Source organism: Akebia trifoliata, chromosome 1, assembly GCF_017979445.1.
Source record: "Akebia trifoliata isolate Shusen 1 chromosome 1, ASM1797944v1, whole genome shotgun sequence".
Lineage (NCBI taxonomy): Eukaryota > Viridiplantae > Streptophyta > Magnoliopsida > Ranunculales > Lardizabalaceae > Akebia > Akebia trifoliata.
Window position 1 is genome coordinate 31,001,667 of NC_141375.1, and position 18,144 is coordinate 31,019,810.

Consider the following 18,144-nt stretch of genomic DNA (forward strand, 5'->3'; position numbering starts at 1 on the left):
TATCTGTTTTATTTTAAAAATTCAAAAACAAAAAATTTGGCCATATGGTAGTGATGGTGATGATGATGAAATTGGTGATGTTAATGGTGATGGTGAAGGTGGTGGTAATAATGATGGTGGTGATAATGAGGACATTGAGGTTATTGTTCCATTGATTTTTAAAAGAAGACCAAAATCAAGGAACAAGTTATAAATTTGAAAAATTAAGGTGTAATCTCAAATAAATGTAGAGAGTTATGTCATTTTTTTTAAAGATAAAAAAGACGTTTGTCACGTATATATGTAGATTCCTCCAAAATTTAAAGCATGACGACTTCAAAGTCGATTTATGTTACACGTCACAACTTACAAATTTACACTTTACAACATACAACAAGTTATAATAGCATTTTTTTTCCATCGATATTTATAAAAATTTATAAAAAATCATGTTTTATTCTTTTCAAACTTAAAATCCATGATTTATTCAGAATAGCTCAATAATTTGAAGAATAATATTTTTATTGAAAAAAAATGAAAAATTCATGAATTTTTCAAGAATTAAATTGGAGATTGCTAACAGGGCGTGAACCAAATGATGGGCAGAGCATTGATGGGCAAGTGGTCCAAAAGAGTCTGTCAAATGACACTTTTGGGCCATGGGTCATTAAGTACATAATATGAAAATTGGCTCACGCAAACCTAAAGAAAAGAAAACTTTAATTTCTCAAATGTTAGCTAATCTGATCTACCCCATCAGTTGGTCACCCCTTGAATAAGTAAGTAATACGTCATAAAGGAATCATCCTACAACACAACCTATGGTGGGACCTTCACCCATAACATCAATTTAAAATAATTAAAGTAGACTGACTTTTGAGATCCAGTAGGTGTGTGGGCCCATTATAGATAGTAGACAACTTTCAATAATTTGCAATATTTTGTTGACCAAAGTGCATCAACTGATCCAGTTATTCATCAAATACCCATGTGAACACAAAAATAGCACTTCAACATTCATGGATCCCACCACCCAAATATCCAATAAATCATGGTTTCACTTTAATCATTCCCATCATCTAAATAACACTTTTCCTTGTCTTTTCTTATTATATTTCAAAATCACCTTGATTTCTTGATGGAACCCATCAATAACATCTATTAATCTTCTATCCATAAAATAAAAGAAATTAAGAGAGAAATGGGTCTCCATAAATTCCACCAACCTCTGCTTCAATGAGAATTAAAGACACACTCCCTTAACCTTACCATCTCTCCTTGGTTCTAGGGATAGCTATGAAGCTTCTCATCTTCCCTAGGAAAAGCTCCAAATCTCTAGCTCCCTTCAACTTAAATGCAAACATTGATAACCTGACAGCAGCGTAAGATAAGGTGCCCTTCACTCCTTCCAACACAACTATTCTCCGTACACCTCATGTGTTTCTAGTGCCATTGCTTTGGCACTTGGCAGCTGTTGGCAGCAATCTTCAAAGATATATATAAAATTGGGTTTTGGTTTGTCTATATATAGTGAGTGTTTGTGATTATTGTTAGTGGGTTTTGGTTCTTTGGTTGTTTCGTTTTTAAGGGTAGTTTCTATTTATTTTTTTGAAGGATCAATCAAAGATGAGTTCTACTGGTGTTGGACTTGGTGTTAGTCCGGGAAATGTTCCAGTGTATCATGGGAGCAATTTGAAGGTGATTGATAGGAGAGTGAGGATAGCAGAGGTAGTTTTGAGAAGTGTGATATGTGTGTTAGGACTTCTTGCTGCTGTTCTTGTGGGGTCTGCTTCACAGGTTAAAGTGATCTTCTCAATTAAGAAGACAGCAAAGTATACAGACATGAAAGCTCTAGTGTAAGATCTTCAAACTTCAAACCCTTTCTTTGTTTCTTTTATCTTTTGGGTTGATCGGAGGCTGATTGGATGATCATAAGGCCCACTAATAAAATCAATGGCTAATAATAGACTTTCACATGTAGTAAAATGTTGTGTTGTCTCACCTGATCATTCTTGTTTACTGTGTAGGCTTTTGGTGGTAGTTGATGGGATAGTCGCTAGTTATTCCCTCATCCAAGTGTTGCGTTGTGTTGTGAGTATGATAAGGGGAAGTGTGCTCTTCAACAAGTCCTTAGCTTGGGCTATTTTCTTTGGTGATCAGGTATATAGCTTACTCTTGTTTAATTTATGTTCATTCGGCTGTTGTTGCATCCCTACCTTCGTTCCTTCTACATGCATGTAAAGCCTGTGGCATACATAGATCATTCACATGGATGCATGCATTAGTACCACAGTAAGTCACACATTCATACTATTTATGTCTAATGAAGATCTTCGGGGATCGATCCTGAAGGGGTTGGCTTAGCGATAAAACTAGTGATAGGAGTTTGCTCCCTTTGGTCGTGTGTTCAAAATTGGGTGGCCTTTTGACTTACCTTGTGGCAGGATATGAGACTAGAAGGAAGGGGGGAGGGAGGGCTGCAATATTGAAAAATAAATACATAAAAGAAAGATCAAAGAAGTGTGATGCCTTTAACCAATTGATCAAAATAGGGATTTTATAGACATTTTATCCTTTTTTTTTGTTTTGCCAAAGAATGCAATAGACCTGTGGTACAAATCACCTTATCTTTGGTTCATGACCCATTGTACATCACAAGGAAGGACAACCAGTGTGTCGGCAGGAGAAATCCTATTTATAGGCCAGAATTGTGGTGGGGTTGGATTTAATTGCACACTCAGTACACATTAGGGTTTGTATGATTGCCCATGGAAGAGGGTAGGAAAATGATTTCCCTTGGAATTCCTTTGAAGTTATTTTTCTGTTCAAAGGGAGTTAATTTCCACCCTTGACTGGAAAATAAATTTACCACCTCCTAATCTTGTTATATCTCCCTTGTTACTCCCACCCCAAAATTGAAAATTAACTCTCTTTTTGACATTTTTCTAGATCCAATCAAATGGTGAAATTCATTTTTCAATGATCACTTCATGTTCTCTTGAAAGCGAAAGTCTTTGCAATTGTACATACCCTTAAAGACCCATCATAAATGTCAGTAGATCAGACGTCGAACCTCTTTATAGCAAACGAGGGTGGATGACTGACTTGACAATGACTCCAAGGGAATGTTTGAATTCTTGAGAAGTACCAAAATATGAATCCAATGGAAGAATACAAAATAGGAAAATGCTTAAGTAACATTGAAATTGGCATTGTTTCACACGTTGCTGTTGTGGATGTGTTATGTGCACACATCCACGTTAGTAATGTGTGAAATAACGTCAATTTTAATGTCGCTCCAGCACTACTCTACAAATTAAACCCATCCTAGCCCAACTGTACCAAATAATTTTACAATGTGAATGTGTGGTCCTGATCAAAATCATTCATTAGTACCCATCATATAATGTCTATATTGTACAAAAGATTTTGGAAAAAAAAATAAAGATCAGATGACACTCCTAATATTTGATTCATCACTCATGGCACGGCACAGGTAATGGCTTATTTGGCGCTGGCTGTAGTGGCGGCAGCTGCACAATCCGCAATGTTTGCGGAGTTGGGTCAGACAGAATTGCAATGGATGAATATATGCAACTTGTATGGACATTTTTGCACTCAAGTAGGAGAGGGGATAGCAAGTGCAGTTGTGGTTAGCCTTAGCATGATAGCTATATCTTGTCTCTCAGCCTTTAACTTGTTCCGCTTGTATGGAGGTAACAAAGGTAAAAGCAGTGGAAGATGGTAGGCAGAGAGAGTCTGGAACTTTGTAATCAGGGTGTACTTTTATATAATAATAATAATTTGAAATGTTGGCTTTGTGGCTATTTTGAAATGTAATAATGATTGAATGTTTGGTAATGGCACTGCTAAAGATGTTGATTACTCAACATTACTCCGTTCGAAGGTTTTTTATTTATTTTATTTACCCCTCCCCTACTTATTGGGTTGGGTTTCGATGACTCGTGAGAAAATACATGATCCTGACTGTGTAAACATGAATCCAATGTTCTGGATTTATATGTATTTAATAATACATACTATCTTGAAGATAAATTCCGATGGTTGGATTTTGTGTTTATAAGATTCGGGTTCTGTATGTAATTTCGGCAAAATATGTAATTGTTTTGGTAATTTTCCCAAAACTGGCCATTCTCATTTCAAAGTGAAAATGAAATCGAAGAGAAGCAAATCAAGAGAAAAGGCAAGGATTGACCTGAATTTGCAATTGGATTCACTCTGTTATCAGTATTAAATTTGATGGCGGGTATTAATTTGTCTACTTATTATCCAACAACGATGGATTTGAATTTTCTTCATAGTTTAAGCAATCAATGGTTATTGGTGCTAGGCTTTGACCTGATTGAATTGGTTCACTGTGTAATAAGTCTTTTTTAACAGACAAGACATCATTTGTAAGATCATCTCCGATAGCTTTACTTGATTGAGGAAACAATAAGAAACCCATTAGGGAGATATACACCAGTGATCTACTATGATAAAAATCAAACTCATCTAAATTAAGACATGAGAAGCTCGAAGTTCAAAACAGTAAATCCATTTTGAATACCAAATATTAGTTTGAATGGTAAATTGATACCCATTACAATTGGAATTCAAGTTGCTCTAAGAGTTTTTTTGGTCCTCGATATCTAGTTTTCTAAACATCCTCCCATAACCATGTATTGTATGCCTGTACATTTAAATCCCAAGTTGTCTCAAATGCTACAAAATGTATGACCATGGAAGTATTTTACTTCTCTGCTAGAACAGAATTAGTGTCAGTGGTTGCTTCTGCTACAGCCTGAAGCAGCTCTTCTGGAGTTGCTGCTGGGTCCAAATCCCAGCAACCATCGGGCACATTACTCGCTTCTCCTCTAAGTAAATATGATGGTACTTGGTGCGAAAACCGCAACATTTCTCTCCTTGGAATCCATTGGATTGCATTCTGACCCACCTTCCTTCGATATACTGTCTTGAAGCCATCCAATTTAACAAGTGGAGTGGCACAGACTCCTAGCTTCTCCGTGTAATCATCAAGGACCTCAACCATCTCAAACTGGTGCCTCACTTCATCAGGAGTCGTTCTGTTCCAGTCGGGAGACCAATTACGGTAAACGGCCCAAATATTACCCCTTTTTGGAAAAATCTGAATGCTGCCTCCCCTTCTAACCTTCTCCCCACAAATAACATGAGAGAAAATGTTGACTTGGTCAATGATATCGGAGTTCCATGCCTTGAAATGTCCACATGATTTGGTAAACCCAGAATCCACCCAATTACCAACCCGAACTCGGAGTCGCTCTTAGAATTCAAGTAGCTGATATGAATCTTAAATGGTTTCACAGAGATGACCTCACGGACCAAACAGTACAAACGAGGCATACCATCTTCATCGTACAGAGCCCATATCTGTTTTGGCTTAAAGCACCCCTCTGATCTCTCCTTGTCAAAATCGTGGAAGTCAGAGTCGGGGACGGTTATTGAGATTGATCCAGGTTTATTACATTCTGATTGATCAACAAGCATGTTTGGATCAACTCTTGATGGTAACTCTTCAGAGACATCAACTTTCTTTTGGACCTTTGCCTTCTCCTCAGCAGCTGCAGCTGCAGCCAACTTCATCTCTTCCAACTTCTTTCGGATTTCAGTTCTTGCCTTGTCAATTAACAGCTGACGAGCATCAAATGCGAGTGCAACCGATGAACGTCTAATAGAAGCCTCACTTGCACTCGGAGAAACGACATTAACTCCAGTTTTGCCATACCCATTGGCCATTCTTGCTTCTGGATTAGTACTCTTTGGTCCAACTTCAAACCCATTTCCAGTGATATCTTCTCCATCAATCTTTCTTTTCTTATCGGGTCTGTCAGCCTTGGATCCTGGAGGTTTATTATAACAAGGCGACATGTTTGAAGCCATATTACCCTTGTTCTTTAGAGGATCCTTGTCCCTGGCTGCTGTCTTCATCTTCTCCCCTGTTCTTTTTTGTTTCCCACTAGCCCGATGAGCTACACCAGCAGACGCAGTAGTTGACCCATGAGCACCCACGATTCTGGAAGATGTTCCAGGAAATGGGCTCCACTGAAATCCGACGTTTGGGTACTCAGGTCTGAATCCAGTATGAAATCCCGGGACCCCACTTCCTGCGAAAAATATGGTATCAGCTGGAACATATGTAACCTGGCTGGCATGCCCATATTCTGGATAAGGCCAAGAACGAAAAGGGATTGAACCATTTACGGGGGCTTTTCCTGTTTCTACAGCCATAAATGTTCCATGGCAATTCTTACAGGAGAGTCTATTATTCAAGTATTTCCGGAGATACTCATACTGCACTTTGCACGATGTGCAAACTGTCCAGAAAGTATGACGCTTCGATTGATTATGAGAGTTCAAGATCTTGGAACGCTTGCTCGATCCATTAACACCGGGAGTCTGAACTACAGATGGGTTCGTCTGACTGACTCCAGCCGATGATTGTTTGCTTCTCCTGAGATTATAGGATGTTCTTTTGTCACTATCCGACAGTAGGCTCCATGCTTCGGACACGAGCTTGAATGCCCCATCGGCTCCGACAGTTTTGTTCTTGTCGGGGTGGAGTATCAGAGCCAATTTCCTGTACTGTTTCTTAACGGCATCCTCGTCTGCCAAATGGTTCAACCCAAGAACTGAATAGAAATCAGTTTCTCCATTAATTTGGACCATCGACGCAACGTAAACGTCAAATGTAGCCAACATTTGAGAAATGCCCTCCAACTCGGGATACAGAGTTTGAGCCTTGACAGCATACTTCTTTGCACTTGTAAAGTCCTTCTCGATGAACCGCTTCTCTGCAGTCTCCTTGGCCCTAAAAGCCTCCTCTTTGTTGCACTCCATAAGGAACTCACCCCCAAACCCTCAAAAGAAAGCTATGACCAGTCTTCAATTCCTAATCCAGGAAACCCAATTCTCAGAAAAACGGCAATGGAACACCAGTACTTCAAATCTTTGATGAAAACATAATTTACAATTAGGGTTTTGGGGTTCAGTTACAAGTGAACTGCTGTCACATTTCTAGGGTCTGAATTTCTAAAACCTATGTTAAGACCCAAATTCCCATTGATCAAATTTAGTATTCTTCAAATCAGTGACTTTGGATCTTAGATCCAAAAACAGAGATCTATAATTCCCAAGAAAAAAACCAGTTCATCACCAACCCAAAAATACCTAAATTAAACTGAATTTACAACTACCACAAACCTTAATTTTACTGAAAATGTAAAAATAGACCAAAAAACATTTAACCCAAACTAAAAAAAAATCATGAAAATCAAATCCACTTAACCCAATTAAAACAAAATCATGAAAAAACATATCCACGACTCTCTGAAATTAAACCCAAATTTACTGAAATATCTAATAACAAAGCCAAAAAATAATCAACCCAACTAAAAAAAAATCACGAAAATCAAACCCAATACCCAAAACTCTTCACAATCACAGATTTCGCATATTTCCTTCAAAATACAACCGAAAAATGGACAAAAAAGAACTGAGACAGATCTGTCAAATAAACTTACGTAGATGTCGACTCAGACAACGATGAAGAATAAAACCCAGATGATCAAAATATCCGCCGAACGCCATTTTTCTGCTCCTAAGCTTCTGCAAATCGACAGATCTCTCGTTTTCTCTCTCTACAACTGTCGACAAAAATTCGCAAAAACACAAGTTTTTACAACGTCAAAGTTCAAATACGTCAAACGAATTGGACGGAGTAGTGTGTCAGATTCCGGCAAGTCACCGGCATCCGTCGTCGAAAATAATAAAACCAAAAAAAAAAAACGATAGTCAGAAAGAGCAGCTGTAAATTAAAATGCTCCCATAAAATAATGCTGTTAGGGGAAAAAAAAAAAAAAAGCATTTAATGGGAGAGGAATTTTAAAGTGCGCAGTGGTGCGCCATGCGCACACTTAGTTTTGGTTAGTGCCTTTACGAGTTGGAAGTTGGAACCGTTGTAAATTATGAAAGGATGGGTGCGTATGTTGCACCGGGCGTATTTTAATATTAAAAGTACGATTTTGCCCAAACAGTTATACAAGCACTTTATTGCATGCGATAATGGTACCAGAGAGAAACTAATAATGCTATTGTCAGCTAAGGCAAACGGTAATCCCTTGAAAATATACCGTTGAATTATGTTTGGGGATTTAGAATCAGGAGGATCATAAAAGTCATAAGGACTTCAGTTTACTCGAGCTGACGGTAACACTGAGGGCTGACTAAAGAAGCTTTCACAAGGTTACTCTTTCTTGAGTCCTTAATTTACTCGGAATAATGCTCAAGTGACCCCCATATTGAACATCACATCGCACATTCGGACATGAAAATGTACGAAAATCATAAATGTTTTTCCTCAAAATACAAGTGAAACAAGTATTTATAATTCCTATCCACTTTCACGTCAAGAGTGTGATTTGAGGCCCAATCTTCAGGTCATTGCAACATGATATGTTTATTTGGTAAAGTTAGGATTTGATTATCTAGAGTAATGATGAATTGACCTTGAAATTAGAATCACACCGCATATCTTGACATGAAAGTGTATGGGAATCATAGATGTTTTTCCTCAAGATACAAGTGAAAAAGCATCTATGGTTCCCGTATACTTTCACGTTAACATGGGTGATATGGTGTCCGATTTTGTGCTCATTCTCCAGCACGACTCATTTTTTATGCTAAGTGGAATAATTCTACTTCATGATAATTTTGAAGTAAAAAAAATCAAATTAGATGATTCAGGAATGTTCAAGAAAGATTGATTAAAATCTTATCTTAGTTGAAAAAGAAAATTGAAGACTCTAAGAGAACATAAATGAAAATAGTTAAAGTAGATATAAATATTCTTTCAATAACAAAAGACGTGATACTTGATAGGTCTCATCCATCATCAAAAGACTTCGAGATGCATTAAAAAAAAAGACATAAAATCTCGATGTCCTTTTGACAATGGATGAGGCTTAGTAAGGTTAGTTAGACTCAATAAAAATGAAAAATTAAGATTCTTTTAATCTATCCCAAATATTTGGGAAAAGACTTTGGGGATGGTAATGATGATTTAATTAGGTGAGATTGACACTAATCTCACCCCATGCATGGAATAAATGGAAATTTGTGCGGGCGTTGCATGTACCCGGGGAAGGGACTCATATACCTTGACTCCGGCTGTAGCTCTTCCAGTCTCTCTAGTTGGACATAAGTTCGGACACTCTGTCATCAAAAAATAAAATAAAATATTTTGTTCAATGAATCAAATTTTAAATAATGGTTAATGAGGTTACATGCATGAATATCTTAGATAAAAAATGCCATATAAAATGAAGGAATATCAAATGATACCTATAAGGCTAGGTGTAAAAAATCTTTCTAAGATTTCTCTGTCTCCCTACTCTTTCGCAATATGTCTTTTCCTTATTATTTGACATTTTTCCTCATCAAGAACTTGGTTTGCAATTGTAAACAAAATTAAGAAGATGTTTAGTTTGGGTTGTTTTGATTTTGAATTCTCATAATAAAATTAAGGGGATTGATATTCAAAATAAAAAATCTCATTTGACTACAATACCTATGAAATTTGATTTCAGAAATATAATTAGAGTTTTCTTTCGTGAACTTTGTTTGTCTGATTGAGCAAACGAATTACCTTAACACCCAAACCCCCAAAAAATTATGTTAAAATTTAAATTCCAATAATCATGTTGATTCCATATTTATAATTTTAGCCATTCTGATCATTGAATTGCCTTTACATCCAAACTAGAAGTATATTCTGAAATTGGATTATGAGCAAGAATTGTTTACTAGAATACAAACCTAACTCTTTACTAAGGGATGTTTTGCAAAAATGGATTACCATCTCAACAATGCAACAACCACAACCCTCTAAGTTGCTTTGAAAAACTCAAATAAAAATAAATAAAGAATAAAAAATCGAAAAATATTTTTTTTGAACTTGATCCGAGGTTTTGAAAATGAATGATTACTGAACTTCCACATAACTCCCAAACTTAAAATTAAAATTCAACAGTGAAAAATAATTACATTTTGAGAACTTTTTTTTTCCTTCAAAATTCATAGAATTTTATCCTCTGCAACTCCAAAGTACTGGATCATGGTTTGGATCCCACAAGTTGAGCCAAGGACCCTTAGTGAGAGTGAAATCCTTACTAGCTTAGTAAGGTCAGTCAAACTCATTCTCAATTGGTTGAGATGATAGTCCTAGTGATTCTCTAAATTATAAAAGTAAAGAAATTTGTATCCATCCCAAGAAAATCAATATTTAGGTACTACACCCATTTTGTGGAGTCTAACTTTGAAATATTCAATGTAAGAAATGGCAAATTTTGAGTGGAGGCACTTGTCCCAATAAGAATTTTCAAATCTATTAAGGATTAATGAGCTATTGCTACAAATAACTATAATAGATAAATAAATATGTTGCTATTGCCCCTATAAATTTTTGTTACACTTTAGTTACCCTCACAAATTTTTTGTACACTTCCGTTACCCCCACATGGGTAAAATCTCCACCCCTGGCTGTAAGGCATGTGGCATAAAGAATTTGTTTCACGAACCTATATTTCTGTTCAAATTTGAAATACCTCATTCAAAATGCCACGTGTAATTTAAGGGAGAGGTTCCTTCAAAATTATGAATGGGCTATCCGCTCCAAAGTTTTTTCCCATTTTGTGGCCCATACGTACGAGGAGGATACCATCAAATGAGCAGAATCCTTCGGTTTCAGTGAAACGGATGTGGCCCATATCCGTTTTAGCAATGTACCTCACAAGAAGGTTAAAGCTGCGCCTCCCATTAACGGCCACCAATAAACAGAAAACAGAAAGGAGAACGATACTAGTACCTCGGCATTAGATCAATCTCTAGATTTAGAAAATATAATTTTTTTTTCGAAATCTCTAGAGAGAATCAATGGTTTAAAACTTGGGACGATGCTTCGCCGTGGCTAAATAGAAAACTCCATGTTAGTTAAAAAACACGCGCCGATATTTTGCTTCAATATATAAATAAATATCGAGAACGGTGGGGTGCGTTTGGACCATTCTGCGCTGCAACGTACCTTTTTGACTTAGCTACGAAATAATGGTAAATTATCCACTAATTTTCCTTCGAAAACGTTAATTTTTCATGGATTTCGATCTTACAGTTCTCTTATATTCGATAGATCAATGTATTATTTGGATTCATTCGTGGTTTGATATGCCTCTTTTGAAATTGTTAGGTTTTACAGTTTTGATTTCGCAAATTAATTATTGTTATTGTTACTTTTTATTGACGTCTGATTTTTCGTTGCCTGATCGGTTAGAAATCCAAGTTTGTTGTTAATTTCTTACAAATCTTACTTTTAACCAAGAATTATTGCGTTGTTCATCTTGTGACTCTGTGTAGATAAATTAGGGTTTATGTTGCTGATCCACAAAAGTATGTGTTTTGCTTTTAATTTCTTTTCTTTGAGTGAATCTGAGTTATTGCTAGATATTACCGACTACGGATCAGTTAATCGATGTATCAAATTTGATTGATTTTATTGGGATATGGTAGGGAAATGAGATGATACCTTTCATGCTGATTCTTATTTGTTATTTTGGGAACTTAGAATGGATTATTAGCTTTTGATTCCTTTCATTTGTTTCTCTTTTCTAATCAGTTTGCAGGTGATTCTAGCAATCTAGTGAGCAGTTAAGAAATTATTGTCCAATGTTCTGTAATTAGAGAATATAATGTGATTGATGGGTTATTTCTAGGATTCTTTCCCCCAAATATAAAGAAAATATATTTTGTGTGGATGTTTAGTTCCTCACTAGATCCGGGCTCAACCTATTGGACAGCACACCGTTATAAAACCAAACCTGATCCTAGTTCCTTTATCCTTTAGACCCAGGGGCGGAGCCAGGATTTTGTCTACGTAAGGGGAACTAAGACCCTTATAAATTTCAAAATTCTTGTAGGGGCACTAACAGCGGATTTTTTTTTTCCGCTCTGTTATCAATAGCAGTTGCACATGAATAATTATAAATTTTAAAAGTTCTTGCGGGGTTAAGTGCCCCCACTGTAAATCCACCCCCGTATAGATCTGTTCTTTTGAGCAAGAGATGAATATCAATAATGCACCAAAACCCCAATAATGGAAGTCTGGCCAGGTCGGGAGACAAATATTTACTTAGTCACACCAGTGTCTTAAAAATTGGACTGGACCGATTGTTCTACTGGGCCCGACTGGATTTTGCAGAAAAATCAACTCTGTTCATGTAAAACTGTTAAATTGATGAGGAATGATAGTTTTCTAAGACTGATGGTCAACCATCACACTGGCCAAACTGGGGGTTACTTGTCAAGAGGATATTTTTTAGGATAGTGAACAGTGAAAAAATATATATGCATATTTATCAAACATTCACCTAAATTTTCATTTTTGAAATATATGAGGATAAGAAAAAATAAATTGCTGGAATCTTTATGATTCGAAATTTATTTATTCGTTACTCATTATTCATTATAGACGGCACTAAGATAGATTGGCAAGTAGGAAAAACATTGTTTACCATCTTCTTCCCTTGTTTCTATTTCTATTTTGCTGAAGAGAAAAACAAAATTGTTGGCAAAATGGGCTGATTGATTCATCATCCTTTTGTTTATTTTTTCTAATGATCTTATCTTTTTTTTTTTTTTTGGTTTTTTGTTTTAAACGGTCCTTAGTTTACATGTCAATATTTAGTGGTGCATTTAATAATATATGACTATGAAAAATCACAAAATATGTTTCTATATGATGAAATATGGAAAATTTGCAATATTTTGATTTATAAGCATTATTCATGTTTTTTTTATACTAAATTTGTAAGGAAATTATTTTTAAATCCTACAATCCACTTATTTGAATTAAATCCTAATTTTCACATCAAAATAATTGTTCGCATTTGCCATTGAAGGCAAAATGAATACATATACAGAAGTACACATTGCTGTCACCCACCCATGTACCCATTCTTACTCTCAAATAGTCACTCATTGTTGGAATTCTGCAACACCAGCCACGCCTTGATCGAACTTCCCAACCAAGCACAATCTGAGGAAGCCGGTCCTATCGTCGAAGCCATTTGTACACCTCTATATCAGGAGAAATACCAACATAACCTTGGTGGGAAGGTTTTCAATGCTCGTGAACTTTTCCACCGACAATAATTGATTGGCTAAAGGCTGAAATTGACGAGGACTCTTGGGGCAACCCTTTATAGTACATTGACATATAATAAAAACATAGAAATAAGCAAACAATGATAAAATGTGCAAAAATGATTAAAATAAAATAAAATAAATAAATGAATAAAACAATATAAATCAGCCACAAAAGGGAGATATGCAGGAAGTAAAGCCTGAAGGCTTCGTGGGGATGGATGATTACATGCTTTTCTAGAATGTGATATGATTAAATAGGGTAATAATAGTGTTGGAATAAAATTTGATAGATCTGCAAAATAGAGTAATTGATTGGCTTTTGACAAGTGAACTAGTCATATGAGCGAAGACAGTTAACATAATTAGTTCTTATGCATCCCCAATTAGGATGAGAGTAGTATTGCAAGACAATTTTAGGCATATATGGATGAATTATTGCATGAAATTCATACTCTAGATGGAGGACAAAGGTTTGTACAGAAATGGATTCAGGGTTACAGTCCTTGATTTTGCCATGCTATTTGATCTGTTACTAAGAAGTCGAAGGATTTAAAAGGATGCAGGGAAGACAAGTGATGTGGAACAAAGGAATAAGGACTTGAAGTCCTACGCATGCGATATTGGCTTTTTATTGAAAAGAATGATAACATGATTCATATAATTGGGTCAATCTAGGTTTTGATGATGATGACGGTTTGCCTGTCTTTTCGTCATCTTTATAATGATAACCACACTGAATTTTTCTCTGATGATTTGGTGTTGAATGCTGTAGTTTCTTGATCTCCCAAATTTTATTTTTCTTTATTTACATTCCATTACTGTCTATCTATTCATTGTTCTAGATTCATTTACAATGAATTGGCTCTGACAGACTACCTCAAGGCGCCTAGCTGATAGGAAAGTAGCAAAATTTCAGAAAAATGTTACAAAGAGGGGATTGAATCCTGAAAGCTCGGTAAAGAAAGGATATGACTATCCAGTTGGGCCAATTGTACTAGGTTTCTTTGTCTTTGTGGTTATCGGATCATGTATACTCTTTCTCCCTATTAACCTCCTTTACTATCTGATATTTATCTATATACAGCTTGATTCTGTGATTTTGCGTAAAATTATTTCTACTGCACCGTTGCATAAGCCTATTGATATAAAACAGCAATGGTATTTGAGCTGATATGATTTATCTACACCATTTCCTGTTTCGTTCATAGCTAGCCCATGTTAGTATCCACCTTCATGTTCTCAGGCATTTATATCATTGTATCATCGCCCGGTTGTATTGTTTGTTTTTGTTACAAATGCAATGTGTCCTGTGTTTTACAAGTTTTGTTGGTATTTTGTGCATTACTACCTAATAATGTGAACTTCTTCATATGTAGTTGTGTTCCGTTCGTGTTGTTGTGAAGTGATATGTTACGTGTCTTTTGAATGAGTCTTAGCCCATTTGTTCCCTTTTATCTTAAATTCCATCATAGGTTCCAGCAAACAAAAGAGGAACTCTCCCCAATACGTACCATGCTACTCCATATTACCGATTCAATGCAGTAATTGATCGTGGTTGATCTTGATTTGTTAGTACTCCTATTTAATTTTGGGAATAAGCTTGTTCCGAACCTTCTCTTTATCTTCTAATTTCTTCTTGTAGCCATAATCAGAGGAACTGGGCTGGTATGGTAGGATAACACCATACTTCATTAGTAGGACCTTTTTTTTTATAAAAACATTTCCATTTAAATTTATTGAACTCTGCCAGTGCAAGGCTGCAAGCATTAGGTTTGTATTGTCGGTCTCAAGTCAGTACAAAGTAGCAGAGGATGCCAGGTTGGCAGCTGGTGTAAAAACTTCTCCATCTCATTACATACATTTACTGAAATAAAGATGACAGTTTGGGACCCCTAAAATTTGGAATTTAGTATGTATATACTTTTCATGCAAAAAAATGTGTGTGGCAATTCTGTTTTGTTTTTAAATGTGGTTTATTTATTTACCTTTTTTTTTTTCTTGATTGGCAGCTCTGTTTCAGATAATTAGGACAGCAACAAGTGGTGGTAAGGCTTGAGAAGATAAGGAACAAATTGTTGACATGGTTGGCCTCGTGATGGAAATATATATTGTAATTTAACAAATGCACCCATCTTACTTAGAGAGGAGAGAAGAACAATTATAACTGCCATATTCAATAAAAATGGAAATGATATTTTCTATTAGATCTGGACTGGTGTTCATGGTTTCAAAACTTGTCCGAGACCGAGACGTATCGCCCGAGTTGTATCGGTGTCAGGCATTGATGAGATGGACGGACAAGTCAATTTTTCGGACGATATATTAAATCTCACATTCATTTTTCATTTTTTTTTGAACGAGACGTCTCAAATGTATCGGAAAAGGGAGTTTTAAAACCATGCTGGTGGTTGCTTTCTTGCGAATTTCAGCAAAGCTTTGGATAACAGAATTACATAAATGATGGGTTATTAGAGGCATGCGGCCATTTCATCTGTCTGGATATTGTTAACAAGTGTTGATGGTGGTGGTGGTGGTGGTGGTGGTGCTGTGTTCTTTATGCAGTAAGTCAGTGTTTGAGTCAGTCAGTCAGATGTGGCAACTGAAAGTGAACGTTGTTCCTGCTTCAGCACAGAAGTTGATTTTCCTTTTGGGATTTATAACTAGATATATAAATAAGGGCAATGATGAAAATATCACCACACCCCTCTTCAACTTTACTTTTTCAACTTTTTCCTTTCTTTCTTTTAGGCGCTCCACACGAACTAGGTACTGCAAAGTCTCAAGTCCTGTAGCAACTACAAGTACTGGGCCCAAGAGAGAGAATATGAGCATCACAGTAGTCATGGATTTTATATTATTTTTTGCAAAAAGAAAATAAAATTACAATCTCTAAAACAGAAGACTTATGGGCTAAAAAATTGGGAAACAAAATGAAAAAATTAAGAAGGGGCCTAAGAGTGTGTGATTTATCATCTTGCAATGCATGCTCCCGTAGTTCTCTTCAAGTTCGTGGGCATGTTTGTAATAGGACACCCCTAAAAATCTAAAAATGAAAAGTTGGAAACAAAACAACTTATGTGGATATTTTAGAATGAAACACAAGCTATCTATCGTGCGCCTAAGCCAGAATCCAGATATGATATGATATGATGCATTTGATCTTCTAATATGCGCTGCATGGGAGCACGGTATTATCATCCGTCCATCATGATACGTTGACAGGGTTGTTGCATAGGAACTTGAGTGACGACGCCTCACCACCTACACCGAGCCTCCCACTCCCATTTCCACCCAATCTCTCGTAACAATCAATGGAGAAGAGCGAAAGCGACAGCTGCACCTCGTTCCGAGTCCAAATCCTTCCGACTGGGTACGAATCACCACTACCACCACTTAACTCGTGACTCAGTCTAGAAAGTCGCCTCAGAACCGGACGTAAGCAAACCATGTAGAGCCTCCTATAACCACCAAGAGCCACCACCACGGGTCTAACGTCAGAAGGAGAAGGAGACACGTGTCGAAAGCAGAGATTCTCCCACAGAGAATCGTGGCGGGTGATGGAGCACCAGAGGCGGCAAACACAAGCTGCCACACCGAGTGAGCGGTCATCAAGACGTTTGAGTATCTCGACGAGGACGTCTGGGTGGTCGTTTATGCAGAACTTGGGTTTCTTCTCCTTTGTTTCCACCATATTAGCAGAGATTTTAGAGGATAACGAGAGAGAGAGAGAGAGAGAGTGTGTGTGTGTGTGTGTGCAAGAAAGAACTGTATATTTGTAGAGTCACGAAAATATTTGACTTCTAAGAGAGAGAGAGAGAGAGAGAGAGAAAAGGTGTGAAAAGGTGTTTGTGGGAATCGAGAAAGAGAGACAAGGATCCAAAGAAAAAGATCCAAGAGAAGAACTGGAACCGATGCTTTGCGCTTTCTTCGTTGATTTCATTTTTTAGTTTTTTTTTTAATTGATATTTTCTTCCTCATCACGGGCTAAGGCTAACCATATTTATTTTGTTTGTTGTTTTTGTTGTTTCTTTTATTATTTTGAACAGTAACATTTGGCTTTGGATCCGTTGGGAATTTAGGACATTGGAGAGACTTGGACCCCACATTGGATTTCATCATGCTTACAGAGGTGATTCTTCATTCTAGCCGTCAGATGATATTGATTTTGTATTTTTGTTGGATGGATTATGTAGAAAAATTGTAGTAGGTGTTAGGACTATCAGACTTAAATGAAGTGGTATGGCAAATGTTCCATCTAGCCAGAAATCACCAGTCCATGCTCAACAAAGGTGTAGGCCCACTTGAGTATGCCATGTGGCATATTAACATTTGTCGTCACTGATTTTAGGTACAAATACCACTTCACTTCTTACCCTCTCACCTCTTCAAATAAGCTTGACCATGGGCTTTGCTATGAACATCATTTGATCGTACTTATGATTGTATTCTGATAATCAAGTTAGAAATGATTTCTGTATTAATTTAAAATAATATATAATTATGTACTTCTTTAATTTTGACGTGGATTTACTGTGATTCTCACAATTTTGATGCGGACATGCATACATAACCGTAGATGATTTTTACTTATATCGTGAGAAAACACATCTATGGTTATGTGCACATCCCACGTCAGACTTGTGAGAATCGCAGTACATACTTTTTGTCATTTCAGCATTTTCCTTTGAATTTTTGGAAAATGTATTAACTGAGTTGATCAATTCGGGAGTACAATATATCGTCTGGTCAAACGTTCGGATTTATCTTCGAGTGATCTCAATTGACCATAGTCTTTGATTCGATGTGATTTTCTCTCTCTCTCTCATTGGGCAGTGGATCTGTGCTCCATTGGGGTATCAAAGATTTTCTTCCAAAAGAATAAAAAATGAACAAAGAGAAACATTTCAAATCAAGATGAGTAGGAGGCCC

At 36.6% G+C, this 18,144-nt stretch overlaps 3 protein-coding genes and 1 pseudogene across 5 annotated transcripts; 2 read left to right on the forward strand and 2 right to left on the reverse strand.

Annotated features, from left to right (window-relative positions):
* The first annotated feature begins 1,119 nt into the window (after positions 1 to 1,119).
* Positions 1,120 to 3,936, forward strand: LOC147411710 (CASP-like protein 2B1). 3 transcript variants are annotated; one of them, XM_086451424.1, is made up of 4 exons: positions 1,120 to 1,509; positions 1,594 to 1,835; positions 2,007 to 2,139; positions 3,476 to 3,936. In XM_086451424.1, exons 2-4 carry the CDS (start codon positions 1,606 to 1,608, stop codon positions 3,725 to 3,727), a joined length of 615 nt encoding a protein of 204 aa, XP_086307550.1. In that variant the 5' UTR covers positions 1,120 to 1,509; positions 1,594 to 1,605; the 3' UTR covers positions 3,728 to 3,936. The 3 variants fall into 3 exon arrangements, with proteins under 3 accessions (XP_086307550.1, XP_086307565.1, XP_086307558.1); XM_086451439.1 differs by having other exon boundaries at positions 1,120 to 1,371; XM_086451432.1 differs by lacking the exon at positions 1,120 to 1,509 and having other exon boundaries at positions 1,521 to 1,835.
* A 534-nt stretch (positions 3,937 to 4,470) lies between these two features.
* Positions 4,471 to 7,856, reverse strand: LOC147411711 (uncharacterized). Its single transcript, XM_086451414.1, is given in 3 exon segments — positions 4,471 to 5,265; positions 5,268 to 6,910; positions 7,542 to 7,856. Coding segments are annotated over 2 exon segments (2,124 nt in total). The 5' UTR covers positions 6,859 to 6,910; positions 7,542 to 7,856; the 3' UTR covers positions 4,471 to 4,732.
* Positions 7,857 to 10,883: 3,027 nt separating this feature from the next.
* Positions 10,884 to 15,419, forward strand: LOC147411712 (uncharacterized). The gene is made up of 3 exons (XM_086451462.1): positions 10,884 to 11,124; positions 14,087 to 14,243; positions 15,225 to 15,419. Exons 1-3 carry the CDS (start codon positions 11,122 to 11,124, stop codon positions 15,269 to 15,271), a joined length of 207 nt encoding a protein of 68 aa, XP_086307588.1. The 5' UTR covers positions 10,884 to 11,121; the 3' UTR covers positions 15,272 to 15,419.
* Positions 15,297 to 16,932, reverse strand: LOC147411713 (F-box protein SNE pseudogene; annotated as a pseudogene).
* Between the last annotated feature and the right edge of the window lie 1,212 nt (positions 16,933 to 18,144).